The following is a 22,228-nucleotide window of genomic DNA, read 5'->3' as shown; positions in this document are numbered from 1 at the left end:
TTTTTTTTTTTTTGCCAGTTCTGGAACTTGAACTCAGGGCCTGAGCACTGTCCCCGGCTTCTCTTTGCTCGAGGCTAGCACTCTGCCACCTGAGCCACAGTGCCACTTCTGGCTTTGTCTATATAGGTGGTGCTGAGGAATCGAACCCAGGGCTTCATGTATGCCAGGCGAGCCTTTATCACTAGGCCACATTCCCAGTCAGAAGTCTCTTCTCTTTTGGAGGTGACTTGCCATACACTTTTATCCCGTTTACATCATAGTTAATGTACTCAATTGTAACAGTCGTGCTTGAGGAGCAGAGCTGGTCACTTAGTTATGCTTGTTGTTTTAAATAAGTCTAAGTGGGCTCATCTTGAATGGGGAAGCCACAGCTTGTTTCCACCACGTCGGCTACAAGTCGACTTCCTAATCCCCGATGACCCACAGGTCACGGTGGGCCCTGGTTCCCCCCCCACACACCCCTCAGGACATGGTGGAAGGGCAGGGCCTGTCTTAGTCCCTGATTTACACACCAGGTGTAGAGCTTAGGGCAGAGCGCTCCTGCAGACTTTGAACCCTCCAGCAGGGCAAGCGGATCCTGCATGCCAGAGAGGAGGGGCCACTGGGGGCCTAGGGGATGGGACACAGGCTCGTCCCCAAGTGTCACCGGGGCAAGTTGCCAAAACCGGAGGCTGAAAACCAAAGAAACTCACAGCCAGAAGTAGGCTGGCTCCCGGAGCTCTGCAGGCGCCTCAAAGCTGCGGCTCCCACACACACCAAGCAGGCATCCAGAAGATCACGAAAGCAACCAGGCCTGGGCCTCACACATAAGCGAAGGCTGTGCCGGCGGGGTGGGCAGAAGACCTGCGTGAACGTGCGCATCGCTGTGAACGGCTGGCAGTTGTGAAGACATTCCACCACACGATCAAGTCACTTGGCTGAATTACTACCTACAATTTTATGAAAATAATTTTATTATAAAGAACTTACCAGTGTTTACAAATCAGTGGTCTTGTAGCAGCCAAGGACAGGAACAAATACATGGACAGGACCAGACTTTACAGGTTTTAACTCTAAGAACTTTTAGTAGCCATTTCTCAGTTACCAGAATTTAATATTTATTTCCTGACTGTGTTAAGCGAAACAAAGCCTAAGACGGGTCCCTTTAAGATTTCATTTGTTCAAATTTTACATAACCAAAACTATCCCACCAGCGTGTTAGAGGCATATTTTAGATAAAATTTTTGTTGGTTTTGAGCACATGGTTACGTGGGTTGTTTTAGTTCTGTTAAGAAGAAAAGAAGCAAGCTTTTCTTCTTTCTTTTTACCATTTTTTTTTAATTTTAGTTTTTTCCTGGAGCTGCAGGAGTCTTCTGAGGAAAAGGACTCCTGGCCACCCAGCTGAATGTCTCTATCTGCAGTGCACAGAGCCGCACAGGAGCCCAGCGCAGGGAGCAAGAGCTCGCGAGAACACACCCAGCGATGGCGTCGCAGTCAGGAGGGGCAGCCTGGAGCACCTCGGGTCCCGGGCCTCCCGGCTACCTTGCCAGACCTTGTAGGGAAACAGGAGGAAGAAAGGCGGAAGAAAGAAACAAGTGGAAAGGAAAGGGGCGGGGGGGGGGGGGAATATCAAAATATCCATCGTGTGATCAAACCACCCAGTCTGTGGGAAAATCTGTAACTGGAGCCCCAAGAAGCTAATGAGATAGCCCACTCCCCCCCCATCACATGCGCGTATCATTGTGTGTGTAAATACCAGTGTTACCAATGTCTAATCATTTCCCTCTCAGACTTACAGAGCCAACAAGAGAACCAGGAGCTTAGTAATCTGAGCAGTGACGTTTATGCTGTGGCTGGACGGTAAGGAGAAGCCTGGGAACTCAGCGTAGCTGCCATTCAACGGGCGCGGGCTGTGAGAAGGGGCAGGGGAGGACTGTCAGAGGGGCAAGGGGTATTGGAGATGGTTTCCCCGGGGAGGGTGAATAGCAGGTCTGCTTGGCATCCTTGGTGGCGGAGGTAGGTGCTGTCTGCTTCTACCCTGTCTCCCAGTTCACAGAAACGGTTGAGTTGGTTCTCGGCGGTCTGTAAGGCAGGCCAGCGGAGCATCTATAATCGGAAATGGAGCGCTAGTTTGTAAAAAGGGTGATTTCATAGGTTTTCAGAAAGCACATGCAGGGTGACATTACTATGTAATGACTACTTTTCTAGAAAATACCATCACAGTTGTCCTGTTTAAAAAAAATCTTAAGGGCTGGGAATATGACCTAGTGGCAAGAGTGCTTGCCTCATATACATGAAGCCCTGGGTTCGATTCCTCAACACCACATATACAGAAAAAGCTGGAAGTGGCGCTGTGGCTCAAGTGGCAGAGTGCTAGCCTTGAGCAAAAAAGAAGCCAGGGACAGTGCTCAGGCCCTGAGTTCAAGACCCAGGACTGGCCAAAGAACAAAAAAATCTTAATTCGGGCAGTTATTTGGCATTCCAATTTCTTCAATTGTCATATAAGGTTTGTTTCTTATTTATTTATTTTTACTGTTGGATTATTTGCATCAGAATCCAAACAAGGTGCACACAAGACAAATTGGAGTGGGGCTGGGAGTGGGGCTTCGTGGTGGAGGGCTTGCCTAACACGCACGAAGCCCAGCACCACATAAATAGAAAAAGCTGGAAGTGGTGCTGTGGCTCAAGTGGCAAAGTGCTAGCTTTGAGCAAAAGGAGCTCAGGGACAGTGCCCAGGTCTTGAGTTCAAGCCCCATAACGGACTAAACAAATATAAAATAAGATAAGTAAACAGGCGGGCCTGCCCCTCCTAAGCAGACTCAGAATGACGAAGGAATATTGGGAACATCAGAGCGTCCGGACAAATATTCAACTTGGAAAAAGAGACTGGTTAACGTATTCCTGTTGAGTGATTGTAGGCTAATTCACAGGATCGCTGTCATACAGTCCTAAATGATGTCATTTCCTACTAAATTCAAATGTGGCTTACAGTAAGATTCTCCTACCAGCAATAAATACCCAAAAGGAAAACAAAAACAAAACCCACTGGCATCAACCCCTAGCAACAAACTGCAAAACCTCGGTGACAGAAGAAAGGCCTGTGGAGCACCGCCACTCCCAGTGCAGGTCGGGTGGTGTTGGGTGGGCGCGGGGGCCTCTTCCTCGACGGGAGCAGAGGTCTGAGGACACACGAGGAAGTGTGCAGGTCTATGCCACAGCCGTGACGGCCACAGATGTGAACTCCCAGCAACGTCCCCCCCTCTTGCGTGGACCGCAGCCACAGAATGTCCAAAGTGGCATCGCCTCCTTTTTTTCCCCTTGTCACTCATTTTTTTTTTCAATCCACCTGTTCTGGTTCTCTGAATTCTTCCTTTCTACACTTCTCTAAGGATGCGTCCAAAAGCAACGACATGAAGAATTCTTTAGCTCTTGTATACGCACACTCAAAAGGCCAATGCCTGTTACATGACTATAAATCAGACTTTTTTTTTTATACTAAGGAAACACTTTTAAGGCATTTTCTAGAGACACAGATAGGAAAGTACGAGCTATTGTCGAAGATTGTGAGGCTCTGCACCTTGTTAGAAGCGTGTCCCTCTTGGCTGCCTAGCTAGGGAGGAAGGCTTGCAGCGTCATATGTCATTCACTCACGGGAATCCCGCCCTCCTACCCCCCCACCCCCAAGGTGCAGAGTCCAGCCTGGGAAACATCACCCCCTCCACGGGTCGCTGGAGACACCTGCTCTGCTCCATACTGGGTGGGAAGAATGAGGAGTCACCGTGAAGTGTGCAAATGTTCCTTTTCAGGCTTGGCAATGCACAGCTTAGGCCGTATTTCCAGGTCCGTTGGACCCTTTCTGTTCAGTCATTCCGGACCAGGTTGATGAAGAAATTTACTTTCTTCATATAGTCTCTAGAAAAGGAGACCCTAGACAAAGGCTCCTCAAAAGGATTTTTATAAATGAGAGAAAAGGACTAAGGCAGATGGGAACATCTGTCGTGAGTTGCTGGTGGGGGTCCTCTGAAGAGAGTGAGCTAATGGCTTATTGGAAAAACATTTATATTGGGCCATCAAGCAAAGTAGAGGAGCTACAGATGCAAATAAATAATTAATAGAATAAACATATGGCCTACTTTAATAGAACATAGTTAGAAGCAAACACACCGGTGGTACAGGTCACAGTTGCCGTAGCCTGGGTGTGCTGTGTTTTGTCTGCTCGGTAGAGGAAACACAAGGCCTGCACCGCCGCAGGGGCAGGGCAGGGCTTGTGCCCGCAGAGTTATTTACACACGACTGGCCTCTGTCCCCTGTACTCTCCTTGGAGGGTCAGGCCCGCGTGACACTGAGAGAGTGCGAGAAGGACCACATCCCTATCTTCTCCGAGTGCTCGGGGCAAGATCGTATGTCCAAGGTCCTGGGAGCAGCACCGAGCCGCAGGGCCACGGGGGAGGGGAAGGGGCTCTGTCCAGCTTTGGATGCCTTCCCGTCTTCCAGAACCCCCGGGGAGGCCAAGGCCAAAGGGTTTTCCATACCCCCCAGCAAGCTGGCTCATCACCCACCCTTCTCTCATTCCCGATGCCAGAGGGAGCGCTCTCGGGCTCCCCCTGTTCAGTGCGGTGTTGGCGAAAGGTTCGGCGCTGTAGTCACAGCCTTTCTGGTGCTGAGGCGTGTTCCTTCTATTCCGAGTTTCTCCAGAGGTTTTGTTACAAATACAGGTTGCGTTTTTTCCAAGGCTTTTCCTGCATCTCTTGAGATGGTCTTGTGATCTTCGTCCTCCATGAACACTCACTGCTGGACCAAGCTTGTGTGTTTGGAATGACACCACAAACTTGATCTTGGTTATGAAGTGATTAGTCTGTTGTTGGATTTATTATTATTATTATTTGGTCAGTTGTGGGGCTCGAACTCAGGGCCTGGGCACTGTCCCTGAGCTTTTTCATTCAAGGCTAGTACTCTACTGCTTTGAGCCCCAGCGCCACTTCCAGTTTTCTAGGGGTTAGTTGAAGGTAAGAGTCTCACAGACTTTCCTGCGCTGCTGTGAACCCTGACCCTCACATCTCAGGAGGCTGGGATTACAGGCGTGAGCCATGGGTGCCCAGCCCTTTCCACTTTTTTAATGAATATTCTTACATGTTTACAGCGAATGACCGAAGTTTATCAGCCAGGCAAAGTTCAAGACCAAAGTAACCCAGGGACTTGAAAACAAGACTCACAGCAGCAAGGGGGTCTTAAAGAACGGGAGCCTGCGGGCAGGTGGGAACCTGCCTGGCCCACAGACCAGAGAGCCAGTGGTGGTTTCTGGGGCACCAAGAAGAAAGCTTCTTTAGGCCGTGACTTTTTTTTTTATTAATTTATTTGTTTATTAATTGAACACAAATTTTTTGACAAGGTGTTGTGCAAAAAGGGTACAGTTACATAGTAAGGCAGTGTGTACATTTCTTGTGATATCTTACGTCCTGTTTTTCTTTCTCTTCTCTAGGTCAGGTAGACATATATACAATATACAATGTATCAAGAACATATACAGTAGCCACGTGGCCAAGCCCAAGAAAGTTCGCCTAGGGCTTTAAATGCAATGTCGATATTAGACAATATGTCGACAGTAGTCTTATAAGAACGTACATACATAGCTTTTGAGCTATTGTATTCCACTGACAGGTCGATTTTTGACCTTTATATGTTGAGTAGTTGTTTGGTTTTAGTTACATACTGTTGGGTCGCTGCCCCAATCCTGTGGGGAATACTATTTGACAAGCAGTTTTTGGTTTCACAGACCTGGTCTCTACTGTCTCTCCGTCACCCCTTCTTAACAGTCATATATCAAGGAGATCATGCCCCTTTGTTTTCTGTGTTCTAGGCTTGTCTCGCTCAACATTATTGGTTCAAGTTCTAACCCTTTCCCTGCGAATAACAATATTTCACCATTCCTAATCGCTATGTAGTATTCCATTGTGTATAAGTACCATAGTTTTTGGATCCATTTGTCTGTGGAGGGGCATCTGGGTTGTTTCCATATTTTGGCTATTGTGAATTGTGCCACGATAAACATGGAAGTACAAATGTCTTTTTGATATCTTGGGTTTTGCTGTTTAGGATAGATGCCTAGGAGTGGTATGGCTGGGTCATAGGGTAGGTCTATATTGAGCTTTTTGAAAAACCTCCATACTGTTCTCCAAAGTGGTTGTACTAATTTGCACTCCCACCAACAATGGAGAAGGGTTCCTCTTTCCCCACAGCCCCTCCAGCATTTGTTGTTTAGGCCGTGACTTTTGGCGCTTAACATTGTTCTCATGCCAGCATCCAACACTCAAGACTCACTTCCTGGAAATAACCACTTACCACACTCAAGACTGGTCACAATACCCATCTACATCTTCTGCTCCACCCTGTCCTGGGGGTGGGGGGGATTCCCACAGAGCTCATTTGTGCTGATTTCCATCCTGATTAGTACTGTCCTTCCTCAAATACACCGTTCAATGGCTTTTTACAGTACCTTAGCCTTGCCATATTCTCCACCTCTAAACATTTCCTGTGCAGCGTTGAATTTTCCTGGGTCTGTGTGGGTCACGAGCTCTCTGGGGTGGGGCGTGCGTTCTCATTGGTCTGTGTGGCCCTGCCCCCTCGTGGCCACCAAGTAAACGTCCAGCAACTTAAAGCATTGCGGGGGTTGGACAGGCGCACCCTGCGGGTGCAGAGAGAGTGCCGACGTGGAGGAATCTGGACGGAAACCACGTCGTGTAGCCAAGCAGGGTGGCGCACGCCTGTAATCCCGGCTGCTCAGGAGGCAGTGGGGAAGTAGGAGCCTATTCTAAGCCAGGCCGCGCTAGATGCGTAATTCTTGTGTCCCACTTTGGGTGGCGGGTGTGTGAATAGTGCAAATAGAAAGATTGTGTCATCAAAACGTCCCGGGTCTGAGTCTGTCACCAGCTTGGAGACTGCACGCGTCCGTCCGAGCCTTGTTCTCTCCTCAGCGAGTCGCCCGCCCCGATTCTGTGCGGATCGTGTTAGCACCCGCTGGATCCCCCGCGCAGCCTCCCTGCGGCTCCTGGACGCGCGAGTCCACGCACGCTTAGTCTCTGCCGCCGCAGTCGTCGGTGGGGGACTGTGGAGAGCCGGCCCGGGCCACGCTCACCCCAGCCCGAGACAGATGGCTGGGCGGTCAGCCCTCCCTGCCCCGCCCCCTCCCCCTCCCCTCCCCCTCCCCTCCCCCCGCCCCCCGCGGGCACACGTGCTGCGTGTGTCACGCCTCTCTCCTTGGAGTGCAAAGGGCTCCTAAGCGCGGGGTGAACGTTGGCGCAGGGCTCTGCCCTCCTCCCTGGCCGCCTCCGTCTGCAGGGCAGCCGACGGCCCCCCAAGGGCCAGGGGCCGCTCTGACTGTCCCGGGAAGCCGGGGTGAGCAGCCGGCTGGGGCTCCCCGCGTCGCCTGCGTGGCAGAGGCTGCGTGAGCTCGGCTCGGCACCGCCCGGGGCCTCCCGCCCCCTTCCTCCCCCCCCCCCCACCGTCTTGGGGACAGGAACTGTACTCTCAACCCCACCTGTTCCTGGGGCGGCTTCCTCCTTGGAGGTGGGTGACGCCCTCTCTCTCTTCCTTCTTGTAATACTTATTTGTTTTTATCCTTTTCCTTTGGAAATCTCCTGATTCTCACTCACGCTTACTCCTTTCTTCTTTTCCTTTATGTTTAAAGTGGTTCTTGCTTTTTCCCCTTCTCATTTTAGGTTTTTATCCCTTACTTTTGAAGGTTTATTTATTTATTTTTTGCTTTCTACTTTACTCTGTATTAACTTTGGCCCCTTCCATTTGTTGTTGGAGGTATGCTTACTACTTCGTTTCTTTATCTTCTTTGATTTGCTGTTATTGTTTGCCTTCTCTTTTCTGTGCCATATTGTGGACTGATATACACACCTCATGTACCTGGGTATGCATCCAATTTATTAAACTTTATTTTCTTGAAATAGCCAGGTTCGGCATAGGCATGAAACACGCCAGCACCGCAAACTTCACAAGTTTCATCTGTAGCAGCTTGGTCAACGCCAGCTTTGCTAAAACTTGTAAATCTTCCTTGCTTCTTCTAGAACTTTCTCGTCAAGAGGAGGCTTCCTCTGGCTGCCAGGCTGCAGGAACTTCTTCACGTTGGGGAGGTTGCTGATCCTGGTCTTCAAGGCCTGCAACACACAAAGCAGAGCTGCAGACGGGGGCCCAAAGTCCACTCCCGCCATGAACACCACCCAGGAGACCGGAAGCCATCTGGACAAAGCCCAGGAGATTCTCTTCATCCATTCAGGGTGGAGGCTGAGAACAGAATCCCAGGCACAGGAAACATGGGAGCCAGACACACACGGAGCTCAACCACACAGTCCTCAACTCTGCTGTATTCAGTTCACCTCCGCACCGCCCACTGAGGTGTAACCCCTGTGGAATCATCAGCCCGATGCCAAACAAAAATGCTGTGTCTGTCAGGAACCCAGAGAGGGAGAGGGAGAGAGAGAGACAGAGAGAGAGACAGAGAGACAGACAGAGAGAGAGACAGAGAAAGACAGAGAGAGAGATGGAGAGAGACAGAGAGACACAGAGAGAGAGAGAGAGAGAGAGAGAGAGAGAGAGAGAGAGAGAGAGAGAGAGAGGGCACCCCAAGGTGCATAGACACAGGGCTGTCAAGTTGGAAGGGAGGGCAGCCTATGTAAGTCTGATCAGGCCGGTTCCAACCGCTCGTGAGGCCGGGAGACTGTGATCGGGAAGGGGCTATGGAAACACGGAGAGTAGACATCAGAGCAGAGGGAGGAAGAGCAGAGGGGAAGAGGCCTGCGGGCTGCGCGGAGGAGGAAACTCTGGGCGAGGGGAGGCAAGGCTGCGTGGAGAGGCCAGGAGCGGGGGCCAGGGGCAGAGGGGGGCTGCCCGGCTGCTCCTCACGAGAAGAGACAAACACGGCGTGGCTGTGGCAGTGGTGGGGGGAGGCGGGGCGGCGGGGGGCTGTGGAGAGGTCACCTGCAGCAGGGGGAAGCCGGTCAGAAGGCTGGGGTCCAGCTCCTCCACGTAGTAGAGAAGTTCCACCACGTGGATGTCGGCCCTGCTCAGCCTGTTGCCCACGAGGTAGTCCTGCCCATGGTTCTTCAACACCTGCGGGATTGGAGGAGTCAGGGTGTGAGCGCATGCGTGTGCACAGATGCACGCACACACACACACACACAGAGGGGGCTGGAGCCTCCGCCTCAACTCGCCCCTCTCTGTGGCCTCCGGGCAGGTCTAGGCCTTTGCCTGACTGGAGGGAGATGTATGAGATGCTCATTCCCGGGTTGAAGGTCAGGTGGCTTCTTGTTCTCACCCCCGTGTGTGTCACCCTGTGGTTTTCTCATTGCCTGCCCTCCCCGCCGCTGGCCGTCTCCCCCTCTTCCGCAACGGCACCTCTCCCCCGGAGGTGACTCTCCTCCTGCCTGCCCTGCCCTGCTCTCTGCTTCCGAGGTGCCATCGGGGGCTGGAGCTCATCATTTCTCTTCACTTCTCCCGGTCTGCGTCCTGGCGAGTCTGGGAGGGGCTGATGGCTGCGCCTTCCTCCGCACGCGGGAGCCCGAGCGCGGACACGGGCGTGGGATACAGACCAACGCCCCGATGCCCACGGTGCCGGCGAGGCGGGCACTGCACACGTGTTAGCTCTCCTAGATCATGAGATTTCCGTCCTAACTCTTGGGGAAATGTGCGGTGTGTACTACGTGTGTATAGCGCGTTATTAGTAATAAAAAGGAAAAACACAGCATGATCAACTAAAGATAAACCACTGTTAAGTCATTCCCTCACTACCCACTATACTCTGTGTGTGTGAGAGAGACAGACAGACAGACAGACAGCAGAGGGAAGCCTGGATGATACTTAGTGCAAAATAGAATCCAGCACCTCGTGCTGCCATGTAACATCTGTTGTCCTTTCTTTTTTTAAGCCGAGCTCTTTGACGTCAGTGCACAGGTGACTGCAGCCGATGTCTGGGGAGAGTGTCACCGTGCCACGCGCCCTAAGCTCTCAGCACCACGGTATACACAGGGGAATTCGAGGACCTGATCGCTTCTCAAAACCGTCACTGCTCTCATGGGGCAGAGTCAGCAATGAATCGATTTCTTTTTTTTTAGTTAAAAAAAAAAGAAGAATGTGATTGCTTATAAAAGGCATGCTAAAGGACTTATTTCCTCCTTGGTTATTGTAAGAATATGGTACTGCCTGTGGTCATCCTTTGGTTCATAAGTACTTAGCATCTCGCACGTAGCGTAAGTTCTTAGTATCTTGTACTTAGTATAAGTACAAGAACTTTGAAATGTGTTCAAGGTGCTCCTTTATATGAACAGAGCTTTGCTTCTTAGTTTGACTTTCCTCTAATGTCTGAGGGACATAATCTCAAATCATACATATTAATTGGTTTTTGAAAAGAAACTGGAGTGGGGGGGGCCTGGGAATGTGGCCCAGTTATACAGTGCTCGCCTAGCATGCATGAAGCCCCGGGTTCGATTCCTCAGCACCCCATACACAGAAAAAGCCAGAAGTGGCTCTGCGGCTCAAGTGGCAGAGTGCTAGCCTTGAGCAAAAAAAGAAGCTCAGAGACAGTGCTCAGGCCCTGAGTCCAAGCCCCAGGATTGGCCAAAAAAAAAAACAAAAAACTTTTTTGATGGTCTTAGACTGGATCCCCGAGCTTTATGGTTGTAAGTTTGTCCGCCTGGCTGGTGCTTCGCTGCTTGCGTCATACCTCCACGAGGAGGACCGGTGGGGTTTGGGGGGATGGTCTCGCGCAGAGCTTTCAGTGTGAGCTCGCTTCAAACTCCAGTCCCCTGATCTCTGCTTCCCGAGTAGCTGTGATTACAGGGGTGGGTCAGCCGTGTACATTCATTTTTCCTGTGGATTCCTCCAGCTCCTCCCATGTACCCCCCACTGTCTCCTGTCCCTGTGTAGATCCTCTCATCCTTTTTTTTTTTTTTTTTTTTTTGCCAATCCTGGGGCTTGGACTCTGGGCCTGAGCACTGTCCCTGGCTTCTTTTTGCTCAAGGCTAGCACTCTGCCACTTGAGCCACAGCACCACTTCTGGCCATTTTCTGTATATGTGGTGCTGGGGAATCGAACCCAGGGCCTCATGTATATGAGGCAGGCGCTCTTGCCACTAGGTCATATCCCCAGCCCCTCTCATCCTTTCTTAAAGCACTGAGCTCTTTCCAGACCCGCAGCTGCGCGCCTGCCTCCCGACGGGACCTACCAGAACATTGTGTGTTTGTGATTGTCATCCCCTGATTCCTGGAGTTCTGCAGGGCCTAGCCCAGTCTCAGGGGCGGCTCATGGTTCCTACAGATCAGGCTTAGCGAGGACTAGATGAAATCCGTACTCTGGGGAGAACCCAAGTACCAGACTGGGCTGCAGCAAAGGGAAGTTCTGTCGAAAAAAATCGTAAACTTGGGCAGAGCCACGCAATGCTTCTTCATGGCCCGCGTTTCTAAACGTCTGAAGGTCAGCAAAGCTCTGCGGAAGTGAGCTTGAAGCATGTTCTAGAAAATGCTTCTGCAGAGCCCCACCGCTGCTTTCCTCTTCTCCTCTGAACTCCACCCCAACGTGGAACGGCCTCACTCACTCTTTCAAAGGCAGGCAAGTAGCGATCCTTTGCCCTGTCTCTGATCAAGGCGATGCGCTCGTTTCTCTGTGCTGGAGGCCCCACCGGGAGGGTGATGATCAGCTCGCCCAGATCTGCCATGCCTTCGGTGTACATGTCGATCCTGAAAGGCAACAGCAGCCACACCAGTGTTTCCCACATTGGAGTTCAGTTTCAAAATCTGAGGAAGCGTCCTGCTCGATAGGGAGTCCGCGTGCTAGCAAGAGTCCTGTGAAGTTTATTTATGTACTACTATTCACTTCTGACAATTACCTCCCAGGGTGGCTAGATGCTGCACGTTTCTGGTACACCCGTGGCTAGCCGAGGCACGGAAGCATGAGTGGCCGGCCAGGCTGACAGCCACGCGGGAATACGGTAGAAACGGCTCGTGTTTCCACCAGTCACGCAAGTAGGATTCGTTTGTGTCAGTCTAATGGCGAAAGAATTCTACGCTGGGCGGGCTCACGACGGAGCCCCCGCCCACCCTCTTGCACATCTCTCTTGTCTCATTTCCCATTGCACACCCTGACTTTCATCTCACGTCTAGGGCTAGGGGCTCTGCCAACTATTTCTCACAACCCCCCCCCCCCCATCTTCTGCAGGACCGTCTGAAATGCCTCCACACTTTGGCAGTTTTTACTCGGTTATAAATTCTGCCCATCTAAGGTGGTGCTCATTCCTGTATCGTTTCACACTGCATTTCCCTCATTGTTTTTTGTGGTGAATCGAGCAGCTTATTTTGTCATGTATTTGCACGCTGAGATTGCTGAGTCTTTATAAGATAATATCCAGTGTTTTCAGTACATCCTCAGAATCATGCAAACACCAACACTCTCTAATTTTAGAAGGTCTTTTTCCTTTCCGTCTCTCAAAACAGGAAGGTTTTGGAAGTCATCGGAATTTCCAGCTATCGCTATTTATATGGTCACCATTTCTCTGATCATGCCCGTGATCCGCTGTTTCCTGTGAGGCGGTGCTCTCAGAACAGCGCAGAGACCCCTCGCTTTCTCGCTTTGGTGGCAGGGGGTCAGTTGAGCTTGCCCCAGCTGCCACCTTCTGTAACCATGTTGACAAGCACCTTCATTTATAGGGTAGTCCAAGTTCTTGGTGGTCCTTATCTCATTTCTAGAACTTGGGAATTGGTGCCACTGGATTCTCCCTCCCCAAAGACTCATTGTCTGGACCCTGGAACTTTGGGTGCCTTGTCCCAGGCTGATGGCTGGGGTCCAAACTCGAAGCCCCTGGGCACCTGGAACCCAGGCTAGCTTGGCTTCTCTCCGCTGGAGGCTGTCCTCGGGCTGAGACTGAGAGGCTCACCCGGAGCACATTTACTCTCCCCTGGTCTCCCGGACTCTTCCGGGATCCGCTCAGTGCCCGCTGCTGGCTATGACCGCCCCGCCAGGGTCCTGGTCATGCGGGAAAAGAAAGCGCTGCATCCTTCCTGCATGATCTTTGACGTAAGAACAGAAGCGTCAGCCAGGCACTGATGGTGCTCGCCTTGGAACCCTAGGAGGCTGAGACCTGAGGATCTCAGTTTGAAGCCAACCCAGGTAGGAAAGTCCGTGAGACTCCGACCTCCAATTAACTAGCAGAGAACTGGAAGTGGAGCCGTGGTTCAAAGTGGTAGAGCACGAGCCTTGAGCAGGAAAGCTCAGGGACAGCGCCCAGGCCCCGCGTTCAAGCCCCAAACCAACAACAATAAACAACGGCGAGTTCACCGTACAGGGCTCGCTCCTTGGCGTCTTTCCCGTAGAGGTTGTACTTGGTGGCGATGTAGTTGAGAATGGCTCGTGTCTGCACCAGCTTCATGCCGTCCATCTCCACCATCGGCACCTGCTGGAACATCAAGCTCCCATCTTTTGAAAGAAGGGAAGAGAAAGAAGAGCGACATGTTGACGCAGTCTACTCTTCCATGATAGAACGTTTACTGAAGTGACTCAAGGTAAGAAAGGAGAGCGCCATGCTTCGCAGTCCTCGGGGTCAACGATGTATTCTCAGCTCTCTGTGTCTCCTCTGCACCTCGCTCTTCCTTTGGCTAGTTAACTGGTTTCACTTGTCTTTTATGGCAAATGCATACGAGACCTCCTCTGGGTTGGGGCTTAAGCAATCTTCATGGAGCCCTTAGACCTGCTTGGCGGGCATGCCCCGCCTTCCAGGTATTATCACGTAGGAAGTGTCTGAAGCGAGTCGCCTCGTGTTCAAGTCCATGGTGGTTCCCAGGCCAGGCCCTGCTGTGGGCCCCTCCGAGCCTGCGCCACCGACGGCGATGACCGCATCGCAGGCACAAGGCCAGCGCAGAAGACAGCTGCCTGGCCCTGGTCCCCAGCGCGCCTCGGGGGAGGCCCGGCGGGACCCCAAGCCCACTGGAGCTCCTGAGGGCACAGGGAGCCCGAGGAAGCGGGAAAGCCGCCCCCAGGGCCCCGGAGGACGCAGCGCGGCCACTGGCCCCGCCTCCCGCGTCACCCCGCCGTCCGCCGTCCCTAGCCACCACGGTCCTGACACCCGCCCTTGCGGGGGGGGGCCCCCGACACTAGCCGCCCTCAGCCAGAGCACGCACGCGCTGTCCTTACCGTTTCTTAACCTGTCCAGGTCCTCCGCGGACGTTAAAAACTTCTCTTCAAACTGCGAGCAGAAGAAGTCACCAGAAAACGTTAGCTCATCCCGTCGTGACAGTCTTCTAAACATTAGGAGTACTTGGTATCTAACCAACATTCAGGTTTCTAATTGCTACATAAATACCCAAGTTATGTTTTATAACTTGTCTAAAGCCACACAACTTCCAAGCCGTGGTATGATTTGATGTTTCTTTTCTTTTCCTTAAAAATACCTTTTAATTGTATGCGTGCCCCTTGATGGACAAACTGCTAAGCTTTTCCTTTGGTCAAATACATCCACTTCTTTCTTAATAACTGGAGATAATTTTTAATTATTATTATAGAGGCGATGCAAAGGAGACACATTAATTCAAGCGAACCTGTTCTTGGTTTCACAGTGTGGAAACCACCTGTCTTAGGAACACGTTTGGAATGCTCCCTTCTGGCCCAGATGCAGACAGATGCAGACAGATGCAGAGAGATGCAGAGATGCAGAGAGATGCAGAGAGATGCAGACAGATGCAGAAAGATGCAGACAGATGCAGGTAGATGCAGACAGATGCAGACAGATGCAGACAGATGCAGACAGATGCAGACAGATGCAGACAGATGCAGGTAGATGCAGACAGATGCAGACAGATGCAGAGATGCAGAGAGATGCAGAGAGATGCAGACAGATGCAGACAGATGCAGAGAGATGCAGAGAGATGCAGGTAGATGCAGGTAGATGCAGACAGATGCAGACAGATGCAGACAGATGCATGTAGATGCAGACAGATGCAGACAGATGCAGACAGATGCAGAGAGATGCAGAGAGATGCAGACAGATGCAGAGAGATGCAGACAGATGCAGACAGATGCAGGTAGATGCAGACAGATGCAGAGAGATGCAGACAGATGCAGAGATGCAGGTAGATGCAGACAGATGCAGACAGATGCAGAGAGATGCAGAGAGATGCAGACAGATGCAGACAGATGCAGACAGATGCAGACAGATGCAGAGATGCAGGTAGATGCAGACAGATGCAGACAGATGCAAAGAGATGCAGACAGATGCAGACAGATGCAGACAGATGCATGTAGATGCAGACAGATGCAGAGAGATGCAGACAGATGCAGAGAGATGCAGAGAGATGCAGGTAGATGCAGGTAGATGCAGACAGATGCAGGTAGATGCAGGTAGATGCAGACAGATGCAGACAGATGCAAAGAGATGCAGACAGATGCAGGTAGATGCAGAGAGATGCAGACAGATGCAGACAGATGCAAAGAGATGCAGACAGATGCAGAGAGATGCAGACAGATGCAGACAGATGCAGACAGATGCAGACAGATGCATGTAGATGCAGACAGATGCAGAGAGATGCAGAGAGATGCAGGTAGATGCAGGTAGATGCAGAGAGATGCAGACAGATGCAGACAGATGCAGACAGATGCAGACAGATGCTCCACTGGAACCCACCTGCACCCCGGCGGCCGCCAGCAGCCAGCGCACCGCCTCCATGCGGCCCCGGGCATTGCAGTAGTGCAGCACAGGCCTCCCAGCCATCACCCCGACGGCTCCGTGTCACTAAAGTGAGAGAAGAAAAGAAAGGGGGGGGGAGAAAGGAAGAAAGGAAGGAGGGAAGGAAGAGACAGAAATAAAGAAGGAAAAGAAGAGATAGAGAATGAAAGAAGAGAAAGAGAGAAAAGAAAAAAGGAGAAGGAGGGTGGGAGGGAGGGAAGGAGGGAGGGAGGGAGGGAGGGAGAGAGGGAGGGAGGGAATGAGTGAATGAAAGCAGGCAAAGTGACTTTGGGATGGAGGTCAGGGAAGCAGGACTCCACAAGGACTGCCTGCCTTTTTCATGGAAGGACTCGGGGAGTCCCAGAAAGACCCCAATTCTCACCCCCCAGCGCCCGCCATCCTGACATTGTACAAGCCCAGCCTCTCCCTTCCCGTGGTCCGCACTCAGAGGACACAGACGGAGAGCCCGGGGCCCCACAGGGATGAGGACCTGGGAGCCTGGCGAGGGGCCTGGGGACACAGGGCCCGAGGACGGCGGGAGCGGAGCCCCACGGGGCCCGAGGACGGCGGGAGCAGAGCCCCGGCCGGCGGCCCGGACGGCCTGGTTCAACGCTTTCGGGACCTGCCTCGCCCTGACCACAGCCTGCAGCCGGCACCTAATAGGTGCTTAGTAAACAACGCTTGCTGTTTTCCCAGTCCGTAGGTGGGAACACCAGTAATCTGAGCAGGTTTCGTGATGAGGTAAGCCCGGCATTCTAACACGCTCTCTCTCCGGGCCAGACTCTTGCGTGCACTGTCGCGGTGACGGGCACGGTGAAGGCGAAACTCTCATCTTAGTGCCATTTATGTGGTATGTATGGATGTGTGCTTGTATGTACCAGGCTAATGGAAGATTTACAAATCCCTTAAGATTAGCCACACATGTTTGATAGCCCTTCATTGGACCTTTCCGAGGTCCTTCTGCACTACAGCTGTTTGGGGCTGAGCGATGATTCTGGAAGGCTGCCCTGAGCACCACCACTATTTATTTATCAGGCAGCTTCCATTGGTGCTGGGCTGGATGATCTCCGCCCCTGGTCAGGACGGTCAGGAGCACCTTTAGACTTCACCGCGGGTCCTCAGTGGGGTGACTGACCCCCGCTGGGTGCCTGGGAGAGCCCCGTGGAAGAGACCACGCAAAGCCTCACGCCAGGGCCAGCAAGCCCAGCAGCAGCGGGTTAGGCAAGGGTGTGTGTAACGTGTGAGCGGAAAGCCCAGGACGCAGCAGGTAGTAAGAACTGGATAACTGACACGTAGAGACGGGGTGATTTCATACTATTTTTTAAAAAAAGATGTATGCATCTCTTTTCAAAGTTTCCTTGCAACCCCTCAGCACCCCTTAACCAGTTTCCACCTGTGAAATAATGGTGACAGCAGTTGGGAAAGAGACACTAGCCTGATCTGGTCCCTAGGGTACAGGAGTTAAAGCCTCTCCTGGACCCGCCGCACCCCGCAGAGACCTGGCAGGTTCCTGAGGCTTCAGCCCACTGTCCCCTCAGGCGACCGAGATGAGCCTGGCGGGGGGGGGGGGCGGGGGGGCCCGGCCCGGGGGCCCGGCCCACCCCAGCGGCTCCCGGCCGATCCGCTGCGCCGGCTCCGCAGCCTCTCACGCTCAGGAGCCTGCCTGCCACCTTAGACCGCGGCGGTCCTCGCGGGTCCGGGAAACTGCGTGTGCATCACAAATGCACCCATGTGTGGGAGACGGTCCACTCCCGATGCCTCCCGTGGCACCCTTGCGTGTGTGCGTGTGTGTGTGTGCGTGTGCGTGTGCGCACGTGCGCGAGCTGTCCCCTGCTTCTCTAGGCACTGTCATGGTTGCATTTTCAGATTGCTGATAGTGACACCACTCTAACTTCCTACGTGATAATACCTCCTAAGCTCTTTATTACGTTTCCCTTAAGGAACTCATCGCCGACGCTTGCAAAGAGCCTCCCGAGCGCACAGAGGAAGCACCGTGCGAAAGCAAAGCCCCACAGGAGAGCCACGGTCATCACGCAGCAGGCGTGAGCGCGCGTGCAAGCGCACAGAGGAAGCACCGTGCGAAAGCAAAGCCCCACAGGAGAGCCACAGTCATCACGCAGCAGGCGTGAGCGCGCGTGCAAAGCGCGATCGAGACAGCACTCACCGGGTGAAGGTGGCGGCGGCCGCGTCTCCGCTCCGGGCGGTGGGGGAGCGGCTTTAATCCCTCCCCTGCCCCCCAGAGGGCACGGGGACCCATGGGGAGCAGCCACGCCCACAGCTTCCAAGGCCAGACTAGAGGGAAGAGGCCACGTCGACAGGCGTCCGGTCCAAGGTCGCCCGGGAAGGCGCTGGCACGCGGACTCACCGCCCCAGCCGCCCCGACGCCATGGCATCCGCTTCCGGAGGAGATTCTCCGACGTCTCCTGGGAGGGGAAGGGCGGCGGAGGAGGAGGAGGAGGAGGGGGGGGGAGGAGGAGGAGGAGGGCGCCCTCCGGCAGCGGTGTCAGGAGGAGGGGCTGGGGAGACTGCGCTCAGCATGGCTAGCAAAGGTTATGACGCGTGTTGTTGCGTAACACAAAGGTCCAGGCAGCTGGCCGAGTTCTCGCGGCCCTGCGTGCTAAGCCCCTCCGCGCGTGTCCTTGCGGATAGCAGACCCTGGTGGGGCACAGCCCTCTCTCCTTGGCCGCCCGGGGTCCTTCAGCCCTGCCCGGACCCTGCGCCCCGTGTTTCCTCCCCCCCCCACCTGTTCCTGAGCGAGGCTTCGTGAGAAGGCTCAGCCCAGGGGAGCAGGGCACAAAGTCAGCCCAGGCAGAAGGCGGGCTGCAGGGGCTGAGCCCGAGACCCCAGCAGCGACGGAAGCCCGGTGGCGGTGGATCACGGCTCCCGTACACAGCAAGCCGGAAGCGAGGCCCTCCCGTGAGAATAATCCGTGACCAACAGGACTGGCTACGGAACCAGTCCGGCTCGGGCACGGCCCTGGGTTCACACCTCAGCGCCATCTGCACGAAACCAAGCAACCTAGCAAGTGTGAGAGAAGAGCCGGGCGGCTCTGGGTGCCCCGCGCGGCGTGTGCGGGCCGGCGGTGCCCGCGGCACACGTTAGTGCCTTTCAGTCCCTCGCCCCCCGCGGGTCACAGGCCGGCCGGGGGCGGGGCTCTGCGTCTCCCGCAGGATCTGGACCTGGCGGTGCTCGGCTCAGAACCCCGCGTTCCCTCGGCGACGTTGGCCGCCTCGGTAAGCGACGCCCACCTCCCAGCCGAGGCGCTCAGGACGGCAGTGCAGATTCCACCTGCCCACGGTGTGCGTGGGATTGAAGTAGCACTCCCACAATCCCACGTCCTTCCTGGGAAGGTGGCCGCCGGGAGCCCTCAGCCCTGGGGGGCCCGGGCCGGGGGGTGCACACCGCCGAGGCCGCACGCCACCGCAGGCTTCGGAAGTCTTGTTCCAGCTGGAAGGCAGTGGGTTCAATGTAGGGTTCCAAGTATTATTTGATTTGTAAATATCCACTGACAAGAGCTGTCATCTGAAGCCAGCTCTAGATCAGAGAAGAAAGCAACAATGTAAACAAGGAGTCATGTGGATCTGAGCCCAATAAACAAACAGACCTGGGTTGAGGAGGTCAATGTGTCCCCACGGGGTCCAGGCCTGAAGGCCGGGGTGGGGGGGGCACTGGCCCCTGGCCGTCCTGGCTCAGGAAAGGCACTGCGCAGACCCCGCTGGAATGGAGTCCCTGGCCCTTGAGTCTAAAGAGCATTTACACAGCAGGACACATGTCTCCGTAGGCCGTGGAGGTGGCCAAAGACCCGGTCATGAAGCAGTCACACAAATTCCACGAAAGAAAACCAACCAGATGAACCTGCCCAAGGATCGCTTGAGATTCCACTGATAAAATGTGAGGCAGAAACGATCCCTGACTCCTCCCATAGACAGGGCGAAAACAAGTGGTATTTTCTAGAAGATTCTAAGGAGCTGGGGCTGACAGGGAGCCCTTGTTTGCCTCTGTCTTTACACACTCGTATCCAATCACCCACAGCGTTTGCTGGTTTTATTCCAAGGTCCAAGCATCTCCTCCTCCTCCTCCCTCTCCCCGTTGCCCCCCCTCCTCCCCCTCCTCCTCCTTCTCCTTTTCCCTCTGGTTTATGCTGGCCTACCCCAAGTCCTCTGGTCACAGGCAGGAAAGGCCCATGGGGGCCTCTGACTCAGGCCCCTAGACTCGCTTCCCTCTGGACTAAAGATGCTTTTACAGTGTCAAGGAAAAGTCACTACGGTTTAGCAATCAGAAAAGTACTAATTCAACAATCCGAAAGCAGGCATCCTACCAAAACACAGCGACAAACCCAAATAACAGCAACATAAAAAAATACTTCAAAGAATTACCCCCATGCAGAGCCAGCACAAGACCCCGAGTTCAAATCCTAGTCCTGCCTCCAAACTGGTTTTATTCACGATGTACATAGGCGCGAGGCTCTCACAGCAGAGCTGTTAGAAGACATGACCAAAGCGGCACTTTTTTCTTTTTGGAAGGCAGGAAGCAATGAATTCGGAAGGAAGGGCAGAACAGCCAGATCTCTGAGCTGCGGCGCTAAGTTCCCGCCATGCTGCTGAGCGATGCCGGGGGGACGGGGGAGGGGGGGGGGGGGGCGGGGAGGGACCGCCAGGACTTTATCAACTGCGGGAACTTTGCCTGGTTATCCGCCTCTGGGACCAAAGCCAGGGGTGGACATCGCTCCCCAGGGCTTCCCACAGCTCCCTGCGCCCAGGAGAGGAGCCACAGGGCCCTTTCTGAAGGACCCACGTCCAAGGACTTCACACACACACACACACACACACACACACACACACCCCGAGCCATCTGCAGCAGACCCCAGCGGAGCGGCCCGGGAAGAGGTGGTTGCTCCTCCCCGAGGCCTGACCTGGCCAGAGCCTTGACCAGCCCGAGTGGAGCAGGCCCTAGCCGCACCCGGCCACCAGGGAGCAGAGGGGGTGCTCGGGGCGTCTCGTCGAAGCCTGCTTCCAGGAATGGCTCCACCACGCAGAACGTTGAGGCAAGAGAAACCCGCAGGTCCTGGAAGGCCGAAGTCGAGCAAACACCAGACACTCGGTGGCCGGGCCACGCACAGACCGGGCTCCGCAGGAAAGACAGACGGATGTGTTTTGTTCGTAACGTCCATGTTTGGTGTATGAGGCTGCTCTTTGTGTGTCTGTCCCCCTCTTTCTAATTCCCCAAGCATCCTGTGTTTCTCTGTAATAATCATACTGTACCCCCCCCCCACTGTAATTTCTTTGCCTTCTCCCTCTCTCCCTGGCTATTTCCTTCTATTTCTATCCCAATCCCTGCTGTCACTTTAATGTCAATAATATTAATCATGGTGAAGCTCCCAGCTTATTCCTTAGAAACTGAGTTTCATTCCTCTACAGCCCCGCTGGGGAGGAGGCCGCAAGCTCCGCTTCCTTCACGCACATATTTGATTTATTGTTCGGTCATGGGCCTTCTTACTGCATCCGTTCTCCCTCACCTGAAAGGAAGCAAGAAAGTCTTCCCCAACAGATGCAAAAATTTACAATGCAGAAACAGTTTCATCTAATACAGTGAAGCAAGGAAATGTCACAACTCCAAAACATCACACAACTCAGTACCTGAAGCCAAATACATGAATTGGCTAGCCCCTTCTCTCCCCTCTCTCCCTTCTCTTCTTCTCTCCCTTCTCTCCGGCCACGGATCACCTCGGCCACAGGCCAGCAGTTCGGTAATAAACTTTCTCTCCTGCCTGAATACCATGTGGCGTTCTCCTTTACCGGCTACCTACTTTAAAAAACCTAACATATATGGTGCCATGACTCGGATGGGGCTTAAGAGTCAGGACAGGCGGAATTCCCCTCTATTTTTCTTCTTTTTCTGGGAGTATCCCCCCAGTCCTGACGGCCCTTTTTCCATGAACCGAACTGCTGCGAGTAGCCATGCGGCACTTTTCACTAATATCATTGCTGGCCTCCACATCCACATCCACCTCCACACCACTTGTCTACCCTGGTGAGTGAAACTGCTGCTGCTCGGGTTCTCTGCCGCTCCGTCTGCCGCTTCTGCCGCTTCTGCCCTGTAAGCTCATCCACTCACCAGGCGCCTCCCTCCCGTGCTTTCTGGGTTTTGCATCACAGTCACACCCGGGCCGGGACACTGCTAGCACGCCTCTTGACAGTGCAATGAGGCCTGCTGGAAATACTCACACAGATACAGTTTTTGCCACTGCAATGGTAGATGGTCAGAAGTCACTTATATTCAGGCTCTCTCTTTCCCTCTTTTCCTCTCTTCCTTTTTCTCCCTCACCTGCCTGCTTACTTGCTTACTTTATAAAACTCCAAGTTGTACCAACCTGATAACGTGCCTTGCTCACAATGTTGCCTCTTTTCACAGACCCCGAAACTGAGGTTTGACCAGCAATGTGCTTTGTCAGCAAAGATATCTAAAAGTTCTTTTCTCTAGCATTGACCACGTGGTGGACATTGGGTTTAACAGGCACCAGCTCAGGCGCCATTATGCCAT

The 22,228-nt window shown here is 53.5% G+C and overlaps 1 protein-coding gene across 1 annotated transcript; it reads right to left on the bottom strand.

Annotated features, from left to right (window-relative positions):
- Positions 1-7,897: 7,897 nt before the first annotated feature.
- Positions 7,898-15,765, bottom strand: LOC125352484 (glutathione S-transferase A1-like). The gene is made up of 6 exons (XM_048347628.1): positions 15,647-15,765; positions 14,161-14,212; positions 13,314-13,446; positions 11,573-11,714; positions 8,962-9,093; positions 7,898-8,141 (listed from the first exon to the last, which is right to left on the bottom strand). Exons 1-6 carry the CDS (start codon positions 15,731-15,733, stop codon positions 8,019-8,021), a joined length of 669 nt encoding a protein of 222 aa, XP_048203585.1. The 5' UTR covers positions 15,734-15,765; the 3' UTR covers positions 7,898-8,018.
- Between the last annotated feature and the right edge of the window lie 6,463 nt (positions 15,766-22,228).

This window comes from Perognathus longimembris, chromosome 6, assembly GCF_023159225.1.
Source record: "Perognathus longimembris pacificus isolate PPM17 chromosome 6, ASM2315922v1, whole genome shotgun sequence".
NCBI classification, from domain to species: domain Eukaryota; kingdom Metazoa; phylum Chordata; class Mammalia; order Rodentia; family Heteromyidae; genus Perognathus; species Perognathus longimembris.
This window is presented reverse-complemented; position numbering and strand designations above follow the sequence as displayed.

Bases quoted from the DNA above. Each gene is read 5' to 3' on its own strand.
- LOC125352484 (XM_048347628.1), bottom strand. From the start codon at position 15,733: ATGGCTGGGAGGCCTGTGCTGCACTACTGCAATGCCCGGGGCCGCATG. The intron at 14,213-15,646 runs GTGGGTTCCAGT...TTCTGCTCGCAG, and splicing joins TGGCGGCCGCCGGGGTGCAG to TTTGAAGAGAAGTTTTTAAC. The intron at 9,094-11,572 runs GTGAGTGAGGCC...CCAATCCCGCAG, and splicing joins ACTTGCCTGCCTTTGAAAGA to GTGTTGAAGAACCATGGGCA.